This window comes from Cnephaeus nilssonii, assembly GCF_951640355.1.
Source record: "Cnephaeus nilssonii genome assembly, chromosome: 1".
NCBI lineage: Eukaryota > Metazoa > Chordata > Mammalia > Chiroptera > Vespertilionidae > Cnephaeus > Cnephaeus nilssonii.
Window position 1 is genome coordinate 64,699,967 of NC_137072.1, and position 22,386 is coordinate 64,722,352.

Here is a 22,386-nt window from a genome sequence, read left to right on the forward strand (position 1 = left end):
TGCCATTAAAAGTTTTAAATAGTGAATAAAAGGAGGAGAGAGAGAAAGGCAGGAAAAGAATATAGAAACGAGACAAAAAAATGTAGGAAACTATTTATTTTTAGGTAATATACAGGGAAAATATTGCCTGATCTTGTTTCAGTGGAGACTTTTAATACAATTTTTAGATTGTTTTCACAGGTGGCTGAAAAGGAGTGATGTGAGGATTTCTGAAGAAGGCAGAGTGGGAATTAGTGATTATTGGTTGAGGAATAAACAGATCACAGCTTTGGAGATACTGTGAAAAATTATTCAAAAAAACCTGAGAAGGTTGTGTGTGTGTGTGTGTGTGTGTGTGTGTGTGTGTGTGTGTATAGATAGATGTTTTCATAACAAGTTTGAATATGATAACTGTCTTCCTCCTTAAAATGTTTTCTCTTGTTAATTTTAAAATGCCATTATAAAATTACCTTTATATGCGCAACTATGTAGATTTTATACTAATTTTTTATTTAACCCTTTGCACGCTTGCTTTTTTCTCGATTCCTTTATTCTAATGCTAACCGTGTCGAGTCACACTCGACATCCGAGTGCAAAAGGTATAGAAATGAATTATCATCTTAATTAGAGTACATTCCAAATGATGTCTTGAATTAAGGAAAATGCTCCAATGATGTCCTGAATTGTTTCAGATTGCAACACATCTTGGTGACATATATCACTTTATGAGTGGTACACTTTTTGGTGTTCAGCAAAAGATTTTGTTGAAAGAAAAAAGTCTCTGGGAAATAACTGTTGAATCACTTAAATACCTGACAGAAAAAGGACTCCTACAAAATGACACCATTTTGACAGAAAAAGGACTTACACAAAAAGATTCTAGTTGTAAGTCCGAAGAATGGTTCCAGTATAGTTTTCATATTACAAAGTTGGGACGAGCTTCCTTTAAAGGTAAGAGTTTACCTAAATTTTTAAAAAATCTTACTTTACCAAAATCTGAGGAAATGCATTGGAAAAAGTAGACATTATTCTGTTACTTTAAATTAGATTTTTTAAAAAATATTTTATTAATTTTTTACAGAGAGGAAGGGAGAGGGAGAGAGAGTTAGGAACATCGATCAGCTGCCTCCTGCACATCCCCCACTGGGGACGTGCCCGCAACCAAGGTACATGCCCTTGACCGGAATCGAACCTGGGACCTTTCAGTCTGCAGGCCAACGCTCTATCCACTGAGCCAAACCAGTTAGGGCTAAATTAGATTTGTAATTTCATATTAATATTAATCTTATAAACTTTAAAAAATTGAAAAATGTTTTAAATTACAAGTAATTTAGGATACTGCAGAAGTATATAGAGAAAAAGATGTTAATCCCTTCTTTACACTTCCCTCCCCCGGCAATCACACAAATATTAATATCCTACCAAGAATAACAATTTGGTGTATATCTTTTCAAACAATTTCTGTATATTTCATTTCAATGCATAATACATAGATATATACAGGTTAAAGATTTGTTTAAACTTTTGTTTTTAAATAATATATTATCTTAGAGATTGTTGCATGATAGTGGATAGTTTCTTTCTTAATGTCCACTTCATAATTTACTTAATGAAAAATAATATATGGCTGTTGTTAAAGGAAAATCCCATATTCCTGTCCCATTTCCACTCTCCCAGGGGCTGCCTCAGTTAACAATTGCAAATATTTTTATGTGTATGTATGCATATATGTATGTGCATTTATATATGTCTTTATGTATATATATATACATATATATGTGTATATATATATATATATATATATACACACATGCATACATGCATATGCACATGGTTTATTTTTTTAATGGAATCATAGAGTATGTTTTAGCAGCTTGCTTTTCTTACAAAATACCATGCACATCTTTTTGTTGTTGTTGTTCTCACTCAAGGACACGTAGAGAGAGAAGAATGGGGTGGAGAGAGAGGGAAAAACATCTATCGGTTGCCTCCCATATGCCTCCCGATTGATCAGGGATCACACTTGCAACCTAGGTGTGTGCCGTGACCAGGAATCTAACCTGCCACCTTCTAGTGTATGGGACCATGTTCCAACCAGTTGAGCCAACCAGCCAGGGCTATCATGAACATCTTAATAAGTTAGTACCGTTAAATTTACCCTTTTACTTTGACTACTTTAGACATATGTAGTATGAAGGCCATAATTTGTTTATCCATTCCCCTATCGATGAACATTTGCACAGTTTCTGAGTTTTTTCAATTATAAACAAGATTGCATAGACATCTATATTCATGTATTTTTGGGTATATGGAGAAATGTTCTGGGTTACATTCCCAAAAATAGAGTAAGTGGGTCAGAAAGTATATGCTTACTAAATGTTGTTGGATACTATCAAAATGACCTCCAAAATAGCCATGCTAAATTACATAATAAGAGAATTTGAATACTGTTTGCTATATTTAGGTAACTTCTAAACAAGATTTTCTTTAAAATCGCCTCTTTCCCCCTTTGGTAATTATGAAAGATGAAATACTTGTATCTTTTAGGAACTATAGATTTGGCTTATTGTGACATTCTCTACAGAGATTTGCAGAAAGGTCTTGAAGGCCTTGTGCTTGAAAGCCTTCTTCATCTAATTTACCTAACCACTCCCTACGATATGGCCTCTCAGTGTGACCCTGATTGGATGATATACTTTAAACAGGTGAGCATATAAGGTTCTTCAGTATAGGCCACTTAGTCTATTAATGATATGATTTTTATCAAGTAGTTATTCGCTTTTTCTATTAAAATATGTTTTAAATTGGGCCTTTCATTTTTTTAAAATAGTAATATGACAATAGCATTTTTGGTTTATTTAACTTAAATATTACTTTTCTGTTAAATATAAACATGTCATTATCAAAAAAATAAAGGTGTGGAAAAAGAAAAAGGATTATCCCTGCTTTCATTCCCCCAAAGATAGTTACTCTTCTGACTTGTTGACTACAGCATTTTATTTTGTAACTAGTGGCCCGTGCACTATTTTGTGCACATTGAAAGGAAATTAATTAGAAGAAATATTTTAATATCATTATTCACCTTTTATCTGTAATAGAAGTGTCAAATTCACGATCGACAATGACAGATCAAAACACACTCGTGCGATTCACACCAGCGAGAGCTTTATATGTATGGCACATGCCTGAGTCAACTTAGCCTTTTATAGATATAGAATAAACTTGCTTAATTAGACCTGCTTTCTGATGTAGCTAAACGTTTTCCAGCCCAGTGAAGCACCCCATCTTCCCTTTCAGGTAATTGTCAGCAACACAGCAGTAAATATCAACACAAAGCAGATTATTATTGTAGATCACGCAGGGAGGATAAAGGGTAAAATATTTAACTGCAGCAGTGTTTGATTATATTCTGCACAGTGAGAAAACCTAAAGTCATTTTCAAGGTCCACCATTTCTTACTTCTTTTCAGTTGGGTCAAGTTTTTAAGCTTTCTAAATCTCTGTTTTCCGGCTAATGAAAAGAAAATAGGATTCCACCGAGTCTCCTGTCTACCTACTCCAGGTCTTCTGTGAGGATCAAATGAGATGAGGCACAGGAAAATGCTTGACAGACATTTGGTTTAAGTGTAAAATATTTGCACCTGGCTATAAAGCAAGTCATGCTTCTGGGCTGAAGAACCTGCAAGGAAGCTAGTTGCTAGGGAGAGGAAGCTGGGCATTGCTACGATACGTCATTACCTGGTGCCCACAGCCACCGTTTCCAGACTGGACTGGGCTGTAGGCCACATTTTGCGCCATGGGGTCTCGGCAGCGTTGGCTGCAATTTGGTGGGTTGTCGCTCCAGGGTGCTGGTGGGGCCTGTGTCCACTTGGGGGAAGCCATGTGTTGCTTTCTGGGTGCCAAGTCCATGGTGCTGTTTCTCTGTAAATGGCCAGTGCACATCACGGTAGCTCCTGCGTTGAGCGACTGCCCCCTGGTGGTCAGTGCGCATCATAGTTACTGGTCAGACGGACACTTAGTATATTAGCCTTTTATATGTATAGATGTCTATAATCTAAAGGAAACCATGAAGACCATCTCTGATGATTGAGAGTTTAGTTACCTGAAAGCTCTGTCAGAGCCAAGCATGACATATCAGACCCAGTACTATTGATAACTGAGAAGGAATATCAGTTTTATGGAAAGGTGGACCTGGCCCTATTTATTACAAAAGCAAGTGGTAGAGTACAATCTATTATGATTTTATTGTAAACAGGATAGATGCATGAACACATATTAGGCAGAAGTGGTACGTGGCTTTTAATTGCAAGAAATTAACTTTCTTTTAATGTCATATTTTAAAATTATTCCTGTAAGTTTTCTTAGCTGGTGGTATATAATGCAGTTACTTTCAAAAGCTTTCCCTCTTCTCCTAACCACCCTTCCAATATTACACAATACTTGTGACCATGACTTTTAGTAATTCTACTAAAATATGCTATAGCCATGGCCGGTTTGGGTCAGTGGAGAGAGCGTCGGCCTGTGGACTGAAGGGTCCCAGGTTCGATTCCAGTCATGGGCACATTGCCTGGGTTCTGGGCTCAATCCCCAGTGGGGGCCGTGCAGGAGGCAGCCGATCCATGATTCTTTCTCATCGTTGATGTATGTATCTCTCTCTCTCTCTCTCTCTCTCTCTCTCTCTCTCTCTCTCTCTCTCCCTTCCTCTCTGAAGTCAATAAAAATATATTTAAAATATGCTATATTTTAATAATATTTTTAAGTTTGTAGTATTTGTACATAAAATGTGTTACTTTTTCATATCCTTTAAAAACAAGAAAATGTGATATAGAAAATACTGGATTTGTGGTTCAAATGGCATTTTTTAAAAGTACAATTAGATTTTCCTATATAATGACTCTATTTTTTTTTTTTAATGTAGTTTAACCAGCTCAGTCCAGCAGAACAAAATGTGGCTGCTCTTGTCGGAGTCTCTGAAAACTATATTGGGAAGAAGGCATCAGGTCAAGCTATCAAGAAGGTACCATAATCTTTTTTTCCTTCCTAAATAACTAAGTTCACTTAACAAAATTAATGCTGTGGTATCATCTCCCTTGTTGACTCGATCTTTTTGTTTCACTTCTTTTCTCTAAATTAAATTCCCACTTTATTATTTAAAACATCTAAGGACGTAGGCATTTTTAAAAAACTATTTATTTGTTGGTGGTGTGATAGCCTATTTTTTTACCTTTGTATTCTAAAATATTCTGTCATACATGTAAGGCTATTATAGAGAAAGGTAAACCTTATTAATTTATATTTTTCCTAGGCTACTTACTGCTTACATTATAAAAACTTAAAAATATTTATAATATGTTTTAATGATATTATGTAATTCTGAAATAAATTCAATTCATGGGAGAAAATTTATTTTTTAGAAACTTTTATTAGGCATTCTACTTGCTATCAGAGATTCTGAGATAGGACAGGTTAGGGTTTTTGTTGATTGTGTTTGTTGTCCAAAAAGAACTTCCAATCTAATATTTGACATACATAAAACATTCTAAAAGGTTGAATATCATTTGTTTGATATTTTATATTTTGGGGTTTTAAAGTTCAGTCAACAAGCATGAAGCAAGTGTATAATGCATACACTAACTTTAAGAGAAGTGGAAATAATTCTTTAGCTAACATGCTTTAAAATTCCTTAAGTTAATATCATTTTCCACATCATAATATACACTTTATTCATTTTTAATTTTCTTTGATAATCCAAACTCCATTGAAACCTAATTATCTACCTACTATTTCCTCCTATGCTTTTAAATTTACATGGATATTACTGATTTCATTTTGAAAAACAGAAGATGATGTTTACTCTCATTTGAATTGAATGGTGCAACTGTCCCATGTATTGCTGTTCATGAAATTATAAGTAGATATTATAGTACTTCAATATTTATGTTGTCACAAAATTTAGATTAAGTCTTTTACCTTACAAATGGCTCTGTTGTTTAGACCTTCAAAATGTTGGAATAAAAATATTTTTTTAAATAAACTTTTTATAACCAACTGCATAATATAAAATAAAAACAAAATTATATTTTAAAAATCATGTTAATTTGGAACATATTATCAAATAATAAACATTTACAAAATCTTATTAGAATAATACATCTTTTTAAACTTGCACCAAAATTTCTTTTTGTTACATTTTATGAAATATAGTCAATAGCATGGCCGGTATGGCTCAGTGGTTGAGTGTTGACCTATGAACCAGAAGGTCATGGTTTGATTCCCAGCCAGGGCACATGCCCGGGTTACAGGCTCGATCTCTAGTGTGGGGCATGCAAGAGGCAGTCGATTAATGATTCTCCCTCATTATTGATGTTTCTATCTCTCTCTCCCTCTCCCTTCCTCTCTGAAATCAATAAAAATGCATTTAAAAAAAAGAAATGCAGTCAGTAAACGTTTATTCAATTGATAATTGCATATTTAAACTAGTATGGACATGAATTTATTTTAATTACAAATGGATTATTTACTAGTTTAATGTTTTGAAACTATCATTACTTATAATTCTAGAGAACATGATTTTACTTAAAATCTACGTAAATTGATTTCTCCACATTGAAAAAAAACACCCTCCTTTTCTTTAAACATTTCTTGTAAGAGCTTAGAATTGGAGCTAAGCATTTTATCTTGCCCTGTAATATAATTTTATCATTTCTCTTGACTTAAAAAATGCCTTTTGAACAAAATCTACATTGACTCAATTTTAATAATGAAGGTGCACCAGATTTGGAAAATTAAAAAATGATCTTTTCCTACTTTTCTTCAACTATCATGTTTTTTAGCTTAATGCTTTTTTAAGTGATTGATCCAGTATCAACATGCAGAATCTTAATTCATATATTCTTTAATATGTCAGTCTAAGTTTTCATCTCAAACATTCTATTCCTATAGTAGAGGATATAATTTTAGATTGTATGCATATTTTTTCTCTTTCAAGTTCAACCTTTTCCCCCCTCTGATTTTACTGCACACAAAAAATAGTCACTAGACGCCACAGGCAAAAGCAGGTACACAGAATAGAAATTGTCAACTTCAGAGAGCATTTTTCTCTTTCAGTGTTTTAGCTTTGGAAACATTACTTACTTATCATGTCCATGTGGAAAACATAGAATCTAATATTTACTCTTAGTTTACAATGTAGATAAGCTTATTAACATATTTATCTAGGTAAATGCATTTATCTAATTTGTAATCACATTCACACATATATACAACCTATAAATACTACAGGAAATAAAAAGGTCTCCCCAGTTCCTCTCTTTCTATATTTTCCTAGAGCTGCTGCCACAAATTAGCACACAGCAGGTGTCTTTTTTTTTTTTAATTGAATTGATTGAGGTGACATTGGTTAATAAAATTATATAGACTTCAGGTGTACAATTCTATTATACATCATCTGTATATTGTATTGTGTGTTCACCACCCAAAGTCAAACTGGGTGTCTTAGAACAACAGAAGTTTATTCTCTCATAGTTCGGAGACCAGACGTTTGTAATTAAGATGCTGGCAGGGTTGATTCCTTCTGGAGGCTCTGAGGAAGAAACCATCTTGCCTGCCTCCTAGCTTTCAGTGGTTGCTGGCAATCCTTGGTTTTTCCTTAGCTTGTAGATTCATTCCTCCAATGTTTGCCTCCATCTTCACATGGCCTGCTTGTCTGTGTCACTCTCTGTGTCCTCTCTTCTATAAGGACAGTAGTTTTCTATGTTGAACTTAAAAAAAAAAAAACTACTGTAATTTGCTTTAACTGAAGGGCCCACTGTACATCCAGGATGATTTTCTCTCAAGATCCTTAACTAAGTACAACTGCAAATATCCTGTTCCCAAATAAAGTCACCTTCACAGTTCCAAGTGTTAAGATCTGAGCATATCTTTTCTTGGTAGGACACAACTCAGGCTTCTACACTTCCTATAGAAAGAAGTTCAACTAAATTGGAAACAATTTGGCATTTTTTTTTATACTTGGAAAAATGATCATTTGAATTAATCTAAGTTACATATGTTAGAAGTTAGTTTTATTTATATGAATCATTCTATCCTTATCCTTGCTCTCCCATAGCACAATTTCATTCAATTTACCTTTGTCCAGTTTGAATATAATGTACATTTTTAACAGGTTCAGTATATAAATTTATTTGATTGTGTCTTTCTAGACGGTGGACAAGGACATAGTGAACAGACTATACCTGTCTTTTGTTCTTTATGCCTTGCTCAAAGAGACCAGCATTTGGAGTGTGTCTGAAAAATTTAATATGCCTCGAGGATATGTACAAAGTCTTCTCACTGCAGCTGCCACCTTCTCATGTTGTGTGTTACATTTCTGTGAGGTAATTTCATTAAATAGATGATAGATGCTTTGTGCATCTTCTTATTTTAACTGTTACCAAACTCATAAACCAGTTAGTATTTTCTTTTTTTAAAATATTAACAGCTTTTTATTTATTTTTAAATATATTTTTTATTGATTTTTTTACAGAGAGGAAGGGAGAGGGATAGAGAGTTAGAAACATCAATGAGAGAGAAACATCGATCAGCTGTCCCCTACACACACCCCCTACTGGGGATGTGCCCGCAACCAAGATATATGCCCTTGACCGGATGGGTCCCTACAGGCTAATGCTCTATCCACTGAGCCAAACTGGTCAGGGCACTTAGTATTTTCTTATCGTTAACTTATTCTGTTACAAAGCAGTCAGAATTTATTTAAAATATATTTTTGTTTTTATTTGCTTATTACAGAAATACTATATACATACTTATGATAAAGATACAAAAATGACAAAATCAACTAAAGTATGTAATGAACAAGTAGAAAGCAAGTAGAATAGTTATCCTTATTCTTAGAACCAGCATTAATAGTTTCAAATGTTTGGAATCAACTCTTAAAATGACATCTCTCCACTCATGTTGATTCTGTCTGAGTGTCCTTCTCATGAGTGATACTCATTTGAAATGTTTGATTAGTATGTTTATCAATATCTGACAGCTACTTTTAACTACTTAGTACCGTGTTCTGTAGATTGCCGCAGTAATTTACCATTCTCGCTTCCAGTGTTAGCCAGCTACTTTAGTTTCTTCAACAAATGCCCATTTTATAAAGTAATTCAAGGAGAAATTTTTATTTTGGCCATGTGCATTTAGGATGGATTTCTTTGTTTAAGACTTTACTAAAAGAAGTTTTCAGAATTTCATTAAATAACACACAAAGAATTTATATTATAAATTTATCCCAAAAAATTATCGGAGTAGAAAAAACTGGGTTGCTGGCTCAAACCCCAGTTTGGGGTGTGCAGGAGGCAGCCAATCACTGATTCTCTCTCATTATTGATGTTTCCATTTCTCTCTCCCTCCCTTCCTCTCTGAAATCAATAAAAATATACTTTAAAAAATAATAATAAAAATAAAAGCCATCTTAATTAAAACAATTAGTGTCCTATTTTATATGACTTACATAACTAGTTGCCAGACTTTTCTACTCAGATAATTTTTGGATAAATTTATAATATAAGCCATTTTTGCTGCATTTAAATTATTTATTATTTATTATTATTTTTTTATTTGTTTCTGTACTCAATTTTTTTAAAAATATATTTTATTGATTTTTTACAGAGAGGAAGAGAGAGGGATAGAGAGTTAGAAACATCGATGAGAGAGAAACATCGATCAGCTGCCTCTTGCACACCCCCTACTGGGGATGTGCCCGCAACCAAGGTACATGCCCTTGACCGGAATCGAACCTGGGACCCTTGAGTCCGCAGGCTGACACTCTATCCACTGAGCCAAACCGGTTTCGGCACGTACTCAATTTAAAAAAAAAAAAAATTTCCCCATAAGTTCTATTTTTAAACTTAAAATCACCTTCATTTTCCCTATCTTAAATCTCCATATTCTGTCATATGTACTAAGGAGTAAACAATCTAAAATACTTGACTTTGGATTAAATGATAACTACTTTAGTAAATTTATCTTTCTAAATATCTTCTAAGTATACTGATCTTTTTAATACTAGCTTATATTCCCTAATCACATGCTAGCTAAGCAGTAGACAAAAATTATGAGTAATAAGAAGCTAGTCGTTAAAATATATTTTACGTTTTCTGTATTTGTTGTTCTTCATGTTTAAAGATGCTTTTCCTAATATTCGATCCCTTTCTTTTAATTGGGACTATACAGACTTCAGCCTTGTAGATTTGTTCAAGTAAAAGCATATGTTGAACTTGAAAAACAGCTATTACAATTTGACTTGAAATTCGTGCACTGGGGCGGGGGGGGGGGGGGTCCCTCAGAATGGCCTGCACCCTCTCACAGTCCGGGAGCCCTCAGGGGATGTCTGGCTGATGTCCGACTGCCAGCTTAGGTGGGGAGCAGGCCTAAGCCGGCAGTCAGACATCCTTAGCGCTGCTGTGGAGGCAGGAGATGCTCCTGCCACCACTGCTGTGCTTGCCAGCCATGAGCCCGGCTTCTGGCTGAGCGTCATTCCCCCTGTGGGAGCACATTGACTACCAGGGGGCAGCTCCTGCATTAGTGAGCATCATAGTGACTGGTCCTTCTGCCTTATGGTCGATTTGCATATTAGTCTTTTATTATATAGGATGATTTATCCTAGGAAAAAAATCTACCTGACAACTTGTGCTTTCATGAATGTATTTTTAATATTTTTAAGTGTTTTTTCCTCTTTAGCTATGTAAGTCATATAAAATAGGACACTAATTGTTTTAATTAAGATGGCTTTTATATTTATTATTATTTTTTAAAGTATATTTTTATTGATTTCAGAGAGGAAGGGAGGGAGAGAGAAATGGAAACATCAATGATGAGAGAGAATCAGTGATCGGCTGCCTCCTGCACACCCCAAACTGGGGTTTGAGCCAGCAACCCAGGCATGTGTCCTGACTGGGAATTGAGCTGTGTCCTGGTTCATAGGTTGATGCTCAACCACTGAGCCATGCTAGCCGGGCATGATGGCTTTTAGTTACAAGTAACCGAAAGCCCCATAAAAGATTAAACAACAGGAAAAAAGACTATCTTAATTAACAGGAAAGCTAGAGCTAAGGCAATTGCAGGGTGATTGATTCAGTAGTTTTATTCATGGTTATCTTTTCTTCTTTTTACTCTTCCATCTTTAGTGCATTGACTACTTTCCTGGTGGTCACAAAGTGTTCCATGCATCACACATTCTCACAATGATAACAAAAGGTTAGAAAGAGACTTCAAAAAAAACCCAAAACTATTATAGAACATCTCAAGCATATATACAGGAAGACAAAATAATATAATTAATACCCTTTTACCCATCCAGCTTTAACAGTTATTGACTTATGGCTTCCAATATTTTTATTGTTTTAAATATTGTTGCACTGAGCATCATCTTGCATTTGAATCCTTCCACAGTTAATATTTTGTCTTTAGGATAAATTCCCAGAAGTAGGAATTGTTTTCAGTCATCTGGGAAAGAAAAACTATACATTCACTTTCTGGTATTTTGGTAAAAAGGAATAGAATTCTTCTTGTTGACTTATTTTTCAATTGTTTCCTCATCCCAAAACCACTTCGTCAAATTTGTCAATCTCTGCCATTCATCCTCATAATAATTTTGCTTGGAATTATTGTTCACTTCTGGCTTAACCCAAGTTCCAGAGCTTACATAAGGTGTGGAAGCCCCTTTCACGTCCCGCGTGATTCAGGGTTCCGGTTCAGGGTTCGAGTTCTGGAGAAGGCCGCACACAATGAAAAGAGACTTAGAAAATATTTAATTTGGGAAATGGGGGCCAGGCGGTAGTCCAACTCTAGTGGGAGGACTACTACTCCCTCTGGCTTTTCCATCCCTTTTATTAAGATTAAAATTATAGGATACACCCATATGCCCTAGGCAGGAAACTCCAATAAAAGCCAGTCAGTGAATTTAGGACTAACAGGTGGGGGCTTCTTCCACTACCAATATCTAATAATTAGCTCTGACCCTTTAGAGCAATTAAGGTTGACCAGCCCTCCGAAACGCTGTCCACAGCTCTCTATTATTAAAACAATGATTGGCTTCCGGCAATAAGGGAACATCCTCTCTGAGCCCCCTACCATGCAGACTGAACTTTGAAATGACTGACCAGATTTAAATTCTGTATATTTCTTTGTGTTCTGCAGGAACTTGAGGAGTTTTGGGTTTATAAAGCCCTTTTGGTAGAACTTACCAAGAAACTGACCTACTGTGTAAAGGCAGAACTAATCCCTCTCATGGAAGTGACTGGAGTTTTAGAGGTTAGTAACTTCCCACTTTCCCAGTTGAGATGATTTCAACTAACTGTGAAGTCTTGTCACAGGTAAGTGACAACAACAAACAGCCTTATGGCAGTCTTTTTTTTTTTTTTCTGTTTTCTTTTTTTAAAGTAAATTGCTGCTGTGGCTTCCTAGAAATTCCATTAATTCAGAAGCACAAATGTGAAAAGACAAATAACAGAAGGGATAAGAAGACACTCTCCAAGTATATGTGTGCTCATCCTTAGCATCTTCCTTCCTCCACTCCAGTGGAGAATTACCTTCTGTCGGTTTAGACTCCGTGCTTATTTAAGGTAGTGGTGATTCGGTGCTAACAAGGCTTATTTACGGTTTTGAAGAGAGAGAGAAGAAAGTATTCTCAGCTGGTTTTTCAGCTTTCTGTTTTGACCAACCCTTAATTTAAGTTTATTCTGTTATTCAGTTCTTGAATTAGAGGAGCTCTACTGCTTGGGAACACACACTACACCCCACCACACCCCAGCACACCCAACCCCTATAATTCCCCAAGTAGGTGGCAAGAACATTTTAAGGATATTAGACTAGAACATTTTGGTTGGTGTCTGAAATAATGGCCCTAGCCTAAGTGCCATAATAGATTTCTCATTGCTGATTGCAACACATATCAGATGACTTATGCTGCACAGAAGGCTATCTTGCAGTCACATTGGAACCATTCAAATACATCTTTGAACACAATACAAAATTCAATACAAAATTCCTCTGGATTCTGATGTGTTATCTCTTCATTCTTTATTTATTTTAGTATATTTTTTATTTATTTTAGTATATTTTAGTATATTTAGTATATATATATTTTTTTGCATGTGAAATTTTTTCTTTTAATAAGACATTTAATTATTTTTTCTAAATCCCAAATTCTGAGCCTACTGATATTTGTAATATTTTTCAGGGTCGGGCAAAACAGTTATACAATGCAGGTTATAAAAGTCTAGCACACTTAGCTAATGCAAATCCTGAAGTGCTAATAAAGACAATTGATCATTTATCAAGACGCCAGGCCAAGCAAATTGTTTCATCAGCAAAGGTAAGCAAACCATTTTTTGACCTTTATAATGTTTTGTGGTCTTATCTCCTTATATCTGAGACATGAAAAACACACACATTTAACAATAGACACAAAAGTATAAATTCATAATATGTGGGTAAAAATAGTGCATTTGTTATGATACAAGACTTGCTATAAAGAGAAAAATGACCTTCTAAAAACAGACAGTTTCAAGAGTTCATTGAAGTACAAGGAAGCCTAGAACTCATGGAATTCGGCCTCCTTACAACCTTTTCGCAGAAGTCCTTTCCTCAGCACTCTCAACATCTGGTCTTCCCACCTTTGAATACCTTCATTGACAAGGAGCTTACAACCTCAAAAATAACATAGTTCTATATTTGGTCACTCTTAGTATAACAAAAAGCATCCCATTATAATGAGGCTCAATTTTGTCTTCTTAAAATGTTGACCATTGCACTGTAATACTACCATCTGGAACTATTCTGTTCCTTTAGTCTTATAGTAGTGTTTCACTTATTGAAAAACAGTTCTCACTGCCAACAAGGGTTTCTCTTTTCTGTTTCTTTCATTTGCATTAAATAATCTATTGTTGTCCTACTTACCCTTCACTAGATGCAATCATATGTATCATTACCGTCCTGTTCAATGTGGGTAAAGCCATTCCACAGCAATTTGGGTTTTTTCCCCTCCTGATTTTAACTGTAGTTCCCTTCTTGTAGCCTGAAATTGCTTGGCTTTTTTAAAAAACATCATTATTACAATATGGTCATATACAGATCCGAATGAGCTAAAAGTAAATTTCCATCTTACTTTTTTGAATGGTGCTCACATTGTTTATATTACCTTCTTTGATCTTTACAATTGTCCTGTGAGGTGTACAGAGATGGTGTTTCCTTCAATTTGACAACACTAAAACTGACCTTGTTCCATTAGATTAGAAGTTCTTGGGATTGGTAGGGATGGAGTTATAGTCATTTCCATTGCAATGGCAGCTAGCACAGTACTCAGCCTAGAGTAGGTGTTTAGTATATCCTATATAATAAAGAACTAATACACAAATGGTAGTTGCGCCCTTGCACCCTCGCACCAGGGCCGGGGGACCTGAGGCTGCACCTCCTGCCCCAGCGCCGGGACTGGGGGACCTGAGGCTGCGCCCTCTGCCCTGTGGGGCTTGATAGGGGGGAGTTGGGGGGGGCGGGGTGGAAGAGGGTGGGGCCAGCCGGGTCTGGGTCTCCTGCGATTTCGAGGTGCACGCGGGTGGGTAGGGACTTGACTCTGGGTCCTGCGGCGTGTCCCAGACTCTGACAGGAGGGAGATTTTCATATACATTTTACTAATTTTCTTCCATCTGACACTTCTATTATAGAGAAAGGGCCAATAGCAATATTAAAATATTTCCTCTAATTCATTCCCTTTTAATGTGCATGAATTTCATGCACTGGGCCACTAGTATTTGAATAAATAAATGAGATTTAAAGAAATTAAGTTATTTACCCAAGGAAGTATAGCTCAATAAGTAGTAGAGCCAGGACTGTGGAATTAGACTCTATATCATTAGGGATACAAATGGAGCTATAGTAACAATGGCCAAAAACAGTTACTTCAAAATTTAAAAGTTTATTAGACAAATTCAAGCATAAGTAATTTATAGCTGTTATGGGAATCAGTGTTGTATCCAGGAATCCTAATTCTGTCACATTCTCAATACATGGCTTCTACCTTATGGACTAAGATGCATGCTCTGGTTCCCGCCACTTCTTTCCAGACAGTTTGAAAGAGAAAAATAGATATTCCTTGCAGGATTTTGAGCAGAGGAGTAGGTCAGAGGTTGCAAATAGGAGAGCAAGGATGGAAGTGAGGAAATTAGTTAGGATTATATTGAGATTATGCCATTTTTTGATAACTGGTGCATTTTTTTAACCATGGGTAATTTGAAGTTGATGGTATTCTCTATATTCTAGTAATGCTGACACAAGAGTTTTGTGTGGTTTACTTGTTGATTTGTATAGTTTTTAGAGGATGTGTTGGGAGATTCATTTCACGTGGTCACCCCTACCTCAGCTGCTGGAAAGCTTACCTAATTACATTTTAGTCTTTTTTTTTTATATATAATGCTATGTAATGCTATGCGTATGTCAAATTTGTAGAGAGTGGGTTTTTCACTTTCACTTTGTATCATATGACTTTTTTCCCCCTCTATGTGATTTTACTAAACTTTTTATTATAATACTTTATAACAGAAGTAGGACAAATACTTTACTACAATATACACAAAAGCCAGTTACAACAAATACCAACATTTTACTGCTGGTTTCTAAAAGAAAGAGAAAGTCATTACTTGTTAAATATTCATTTACCTCTACTATGCTCCATATTTAGAAATACTTTTCTTATTATGTTTCTTTCAAAATTAACCATATTAATTTTAGGAACTTGAATAAAATTTTTCTTTGAAAAAGTGATAGGTTCTTAAAAGCATACTAAATTTTGAGGAGTAATAAAATGCATATATGAAGGATAACATTTTCAAGAACTAATTAAATTTTTGCAAAATTGTCTTAGATTTTATAGATTAAAAGTTAATTTTTAAGTGGCTGAGTCTTCAATAAAACAAATCATGTTTTAGAGCTCCTTTATTTTTGGTATACCAAATGGAGTAATCAGCTAAAATGGCTTTAACTAAATGTTTCAGCTTCACTTACTATAATCACTTTTTCTTAAGTGGCCATTTTTCCATCTCATATTAGTTTTAATATCTAGATTGCTGATGTGTAAGGATTCAGGTGGTAAAAATGGTAGCATTTCTCTAGCATTGAATATTTTGGTCTCATGTCCTGATGTTTTTATTGTAGATGCTGTTGCATGAAAAAGCAGAGGCTTTGCAAGAAGAAGTAGAAGAGCTATTGAGATTACCTGCTGATTTCCCTCCTGTTGAAAAGGCATGAAGTGTCTAATGAGCATTGTCAAATATGAATTACTTCTCTTTTTTTGAATTATTTCTTGTATATATGTTTTATTAAAGATTCCTTATTATTTATACATGAAAAGATACATTTTAAGTATACATTCAGAACTATGGATGATGTTTGGATATATCTCTCACCCATAATTACAATAACCATTCTAGTAATAATCCATCTTATTAAATACTTACACATTATTTCTGTGCTCAGAAATGAAATCCAACTCCCTCAACATCGCTGCATTCTACCTTTGTAGCCAGATCTTTCATCTTTCTCTTATTTATTTTTTTCATCAAACTGGACAATTTGAAATTCTAGAATTTTCCCTGCGATTTCCAAACCCTTCATTTCCTGTTTTATTCCATTCCCAGTGCATAGAAAGTTATCTTTAAAATGTACTGTATACTTCAAGTATAAACTAAAAATGCTCAAATACTGTCTTTTCTATAAAATTATTCTCATCCCCACCCCATACATGGGCTCTTCCCTTCCTATAAGTATTGTGAATCTCTCATTAATGCCCATGTATTTTTTTTAACACTTTTCCAACAAGTATTTATTATTAGTTGACCTATGATTCAGGATCCCAGGGTGGGATGTACCCAGGTTCCCCTTCACTATCCTGGGAGAAGGGTAAGGACAGAGGAGAGTCAGGGTGGGGCCAGTTCAGATCTTCCCAGGAAATGTGCCTTCTGCTCATTTTTTGTTTGTTTTTCTAAGAGTTTCTTTTATCTTAATAGTTGGGAAGAAAGTTATAAAATAAAATAGACAACACAGAGCCTTGTGACTACTCAGATTGGCAACAAACCCAAGGATACAGAAATGTAAACAAACAGAGCTTCCACCCAGAATGTGGACCATTCGTCCACGGAGACATCACCCCCTTTAGCGGTCATTGCCTTCTCACAGTGGTGGAAGTCCAAGTAGTTCTGCCAATAGTTCCTGGCCTGGTTCTGGTTGGGGAAGCAGCTGTCAAAAGGAACAGTCAGAATTCTTGATTTTTGTCTTGATGTCTTCTGCCACATTGCTACTCCTAAAAAACACCCTGAAGCAGCTCACAGCTCAATGTGACCCTCAGTAAAGACCCATCATGTCTTTTTTTTTTTTTTTAATATATTTTATTGATTTTTTACAGAGAGGAAGGAAGAGAGATAGAGTTAGAAACATCGATGAGAGAGAAACATCGATCAGCTGCCTCCTGCACACCCCCTACTGGGGATGTGCCCGCAACCAAGGTACGTGCCCTTGACCGGAATTGAACCTGGGACCTTTCAGTCCACAGGCTGATGCTCTATCCATTGAGCCAAACCAGTTTTGGCTCATGTCTTTTTTTTAATGATATTAGTTTCAAATCTGCTAGAAAGCCGAGACTTTTTTTATTATCTTTGTACTAGAGGCCTGGTGCATGAAATTCATGCATGGGGGGTGGGGGGAAGAGGGGAGTCCCTCAGCCCAGCCTGTACCCTCCAATGTGGGACCCCTCGAGGGATGTCCAACTGCCCGTTTAGGCCCAATCCCACACAGGCAGTTGGACATCCCTCTCACAATCCAGGACTGCTGGCTCCCAACTGCTCGCCTGCCTGCCTGCCTGATTGCTCCTAACCGCTTCTGCCTGCCAGCCTGATCACCCCCTAACCACTCCCCTGCCAGCCTGATCAACACCTAACTGCTCCCCTGCTGGCCCGATTGCCCCTAACTGCCCTCCCCTGCCGGCCTGATTGCCCCTAACTGCCCTCCCCTGCAGGCCTGGTTGCCCCCAACTGCCCTCCCCTGCAGGCCTGGTCGTCCCTAACTGCCCTCCCCTGCAGGCCTGGTTGCCCCCAACTGCCCTCCCCTGTAGGCCTGGTCGTCCCTAACTGCTGTCCCCTGGAGGCCTGGTCACCCCTAACTACCCTCCCCTGCTGACCTGGTCGCCCCCAACTGTCCTCTCCTGCAGGCCTGGTCACCCCCAACTGCCCTCCCCTGCAGGCCTGGGTCCCCCCCAACTGCCCTCCCCTGCAGGCCTGGGTCCCCCCCAACTGCCCTCCTCTGCAGGCCTGATCGCCCACAACTGCCCTCCCCTGCCGGCCATCTTGTGGTGGCCATCTTGTGGCAGCCATCTTGTGTCCACATGGGGGTGGCCATTTTTGACCACATGGGGCGGCCATCTTGTGTGTTGGAGTGACGGTCAATTTGCAGTTACTCTTTTATTAGATAGGACGGCACACAGCACCTACCAAAATTCACTGGCGAATGTAGGAACTTCAGTGAAAAATTAATACCACCCAAGTGAACAATTTAAAGATTCTCTTTAAACACAACTTCAATATTGCCTCTCCCTTTTTCCTTTTCAGATTTATAGCTCAAATGTAGATGGCTGGTTATCTATGGGGGAAAAAGGGTAATAACTAGCAATATTTATTAATACTGAACTGGCTTAGTTAAAGTTTTACCTGTCTGAGAGATCCATTGGAAACTTTGCAAATTGATTCACAGCCTAAGTTCTTTGTGCTTAACGTTTTAGACCATTATAATGTAGCAGTTATTTACCTAGTAATTTCTGTGTGCCAGGCACTGTTATAGTGCTTTATGTAACTACTTAAATCCTATAAGACAGTTACTATTATTATCCCCATTTAAAGTAAACTGAGACATAGAGTAAAGTAACTGCCCCAGGGATTAGTTGTAGGAAAAGGATTCAGACCCAGGCAGTCCCAACCTAAAGTCTGTGCATTTAACCATTATACAATGTTGTCTTGGCAGAATTTGCCTACTTTATCCCTTCTAAGTGTTCTTTTCACCTACCCTTGATTTTACCCCCAGTATTACATCTCATTCACACCCCACTCCTTCATATGAATCAAACAACATGGCATCCTGATGTTTTATGGGCTTCACTGCACCTAATCCATTTGTTCTAGCTAAAAAGACCTTAGCATCATTCATACTTCTGTTTTAAATCTAGAAACTCCGAATTACCAGGTTGCCCAAGTAAGGAAGGCTGTAAATGAGCCCTGATTCTTGCTAACCAATTTATAAGAGACTTACTAATAATCCCAATTCAATTTGTTAATTTAAGATTAGAGATGGCAAGGTTGGTGAGGAGATACCTTTATAGACACTAGAATACCTATATCTGTGGTCCAGGACAATCTCCATGGCCCCTGATCAGTGTTTCTCTAGGTCAATTTAACTGAAAGGCTGTCATGTATAATGATGGGGAATTAGCCCTAAAAGATTTTAAAATGTAAAGAAATTAAAACAGTTCAGCTCTAGAGAAGAAGAAACAGTAGGTCAGTGGGAACAGAGTGGAGAATAAAAAAATATTTAAATACATTTGAGAATTTACTATAGAATGACCATGGCTTTTCAGTTTGAGGTGATACAAACCCAAGGACAACTGGCTTAAACAAAAAGGACTGTTTCATGGCCAATTTCCAAATCACAGCAGCAATAGGACCGATATGAAGGAACTGAAATACTGACACTTCAGTCAGCTGACCAAAGTTCCACAGTCATATCTTTTCATTTATCTAACATTTAATTTGGTTTAAGGAGATAGGTAGACAGTCAGCTAAATATATTTCTAAACATGAGGTATCCGTTTGTTCCACCTCCATTCATTGAGTTGTCCATCATTTCCACTGTGAGACTCAACCAGCCATGCTGGCTTCGAAGATGGAAGGGGGCCTCAAGCCGAAGAATGCAGGCCTCCTCTAGAAACTGGAGAGGGCAAGAGAACAGATTCTCTTCTGAGCCTCCATAAAGGAATTCAGTTCTGACACCTATTGTTAGTTCCTTGAGACCCTTGCGAGACTTCTGACCTCCAGAACTATGAAGTTAATAAATGTGTATTGTTTTAAGCCACGAGGTTTGTGGCAATTTGTTATAGCAACAATAGGAAACTATTACATCTGACAATAGCATGGGACACAATGGGAAAATTAACATTCTGGAGGATCCTTTCTGGATCTTAGCATATGAGTAATCTAAATTAAATGTATTATGCCCATTGAAAGGATTATTTTATATTCCTGAAAATACAAAATATTTTAAATGGGCACAAAGTATATATTTTCATGTCATGAAGCTATGAAAATGTAGGCTAACGGCAATGTGATTGTAAAGAACTAGCTATTATGCTATATACTAAATGATTTTCCTTTGTGGCAAAATATATTACTGTATTATCACATAAGATTGGAAAAAATCCACAGGAAACAGATTACTCTGTACAAAGTTCAGTAACACTGGTTTGATTCTATATAAATTTGTAAGCTTTTTTTTTTTTTAATATATTTTATTGATTTTTTACAGAGAGGAAGAGAGAGGGATAGAGAGCTGGAAACATCGATCAGCTGCCTCTTGCACACCCACTACCGGGGATGTGCCCGCAACCAAGGTACATGCCCTTGACAGGAATCGAACCTGGGACCTTTCAGTCCGAAGGCCGATGCTTTATCCACTGAGCCAAACCGGTTTCGGCAAGCTTTTTGAGAGTTATAACACAGTCTACTGCCCAGCCTAGAAATGATGCAGGAATTCAACATTTTGCTGAAATTTGTGAAAGCCATTGGAAAGCTCAATGGGAATATTCAAATGCATTCCACTGAATAGTTTAGCCTAATGAAACAAAAGAGGTGGAATATTTAGGAGTGGTAAAGCATAAATATATGAACCATCATGAGCCATTGGTGGTAACAAAATGAAACAGGGTACAGAAGGTAAATGCTTATAGGCACTAAAGAGAAAGTGGGAGGTGGAGTCTTTGAGAAAGAACTGGGAGAAAAAGGAAGACCATGAACTAGATGCTAAAAGGACAGGAGCAAAGAGGGAGAAGGGTATTTCGGGGAGGGGAGGACATGAGGGATGCCAGCAAGGTTCTCTTCTAGCTGAGGTATACAAAGTGAAGCCATAAGCCACACCATCTGTGTATTTGAGCTCTTAAAGCAGTAATGAGAAAACAAAAACAAACAAACAAAAAAAGCAGCAGCAAATGGTTTGTGCTGAGCTAATCTCTACTTTCTCCCCTGGTATCCCTCATGATCAATGAAAGGCACTTGTGAAACACCTGACAGAGGTGTACACATGTGACATATGGACAGAGCCATATGGAAATCGAGTTCATAACCGTAGCCTTGTTAGCACAGCGATCTTCTGTCTGAACTAACCCTCCCTAGGGCAGATAGAAAATGCAGGTCTGACCTTTGTCAAAGAGAAGCTGGGCACTAGTTACAGTGGTAAAGGTAGAATTTACTCAGAACAACCATCGTGGTGGGAAGAGGGTCCAGCATGAACTGACCTGAACTCTGATTAGTGCAGAGGTGATGGGCATTTTCAAGATGAAGGAACAAGCAAGGCTCCAGCGGACACAGGGTTTGTTAATTGGTGCTTGTCTGGAGGAGAAACAAACTTCTAGTCTATGATGGGAGGTAATGGTGGAAGTTACAGCAAGTTGCTCAGGGCCTGGGAGGGAGGGCAGGAGGTGTTTTCCCCGAATTTTTGCCTTTCAGAGAGAGCCTCTCAGTTACCTGAGGAAGGCAGTTCCGGGTGCTGGAAGATCTACATCTCCAATCAAATTGGGAGAAAGGATTTACAAACCAAGCTTTCTAAAGTAACAGCTCAGAGGGGTGGGCGTTCAGGGGTCTATCATTCTATTACCAGGTTTTGGTTGGAACAAATAGTCATTATTCTGGCACTTTTCTCAGGCAGACACTTTAAGGGGACAGGGGTCATACTAGGGGTGCAGCTTTGAGCTGTTAGAAACTGTTAGTGTTTGTTCAAGTCTTCTAGTGGGGTGTAGGGGGAGGCCAGGGACAAAAATCTGTGCTGAGAGTCTGCTGTTTTCATAGGCCAAAGATAAGGCCTGGTTACAAAGAAGACTCAGAGGACCCTGTCTAAAGTTTGATCAAGAAGAGAATCTTTGCCCAGCTGAGTGGCTCAGTGGTTGAGCATTGACCTATGAACCAGGAGGTCACAGTTCGATTCCCTTTCAGGGCACATGCCCAGGTTGTGGGCTCAGTCCCCAGTCGGAGGTGTGCAGGAGGCAGCCATTCAATTATTTTCTCTCATCATTGATATTTCTATCTCTCTCCCTCTCCCTTTCCCTTCTTCTCTGAAA

At 37.3% G+C, this 22,386-nt stretch overlaps 1 protein-coding gene across 2 annotated transcripts in view; it reads left to right on the top strand.

The window, feature by feature from the left end:
- Nucleotides 1-16,747, top strand: part of HELQ (helicase, POLQ like) — a 45,811-nt gene extending 29,064 nt beyond the window's left edge. Inside the window, exons 12-18 of one of the 2 annotated variants that reach the window (XM_079777988.1) lie at nt 672-930; nt 2,527-2,684; nt 4,897-4,995; nt 8,180-8,353; nt 12,165-12,278; nt 13,207-13,341; nt 16,176-16,747. In XM_079777988.1, the coding sequence (XP_079634114.1) occupies nt 672-930; nt 2,527-2,684; nt 4,897-4,995; nt 8,180-8,353; nt 12,165-12,278; nt 13,207-13,341; nt 16,176-16,268 (1,032 nt within the window). In that variant the 3' untranslated portion in view covers nt 16,269-16,747. The remainder of the gene's footprint in view (nt 1-671; nt 931-2,526; nt 2,685-4,896; nt 4,996-8,179; nt 8,354-12,164; nt 12,279-13,206; nt 13,342-16,175) is intronic. The other variant, XM_079777989.1, reaches the window with a different exon arrangement.
- The last annotated feature ends 5,639 nt before the right edge of the window (nt 16,748-22,386 follow it).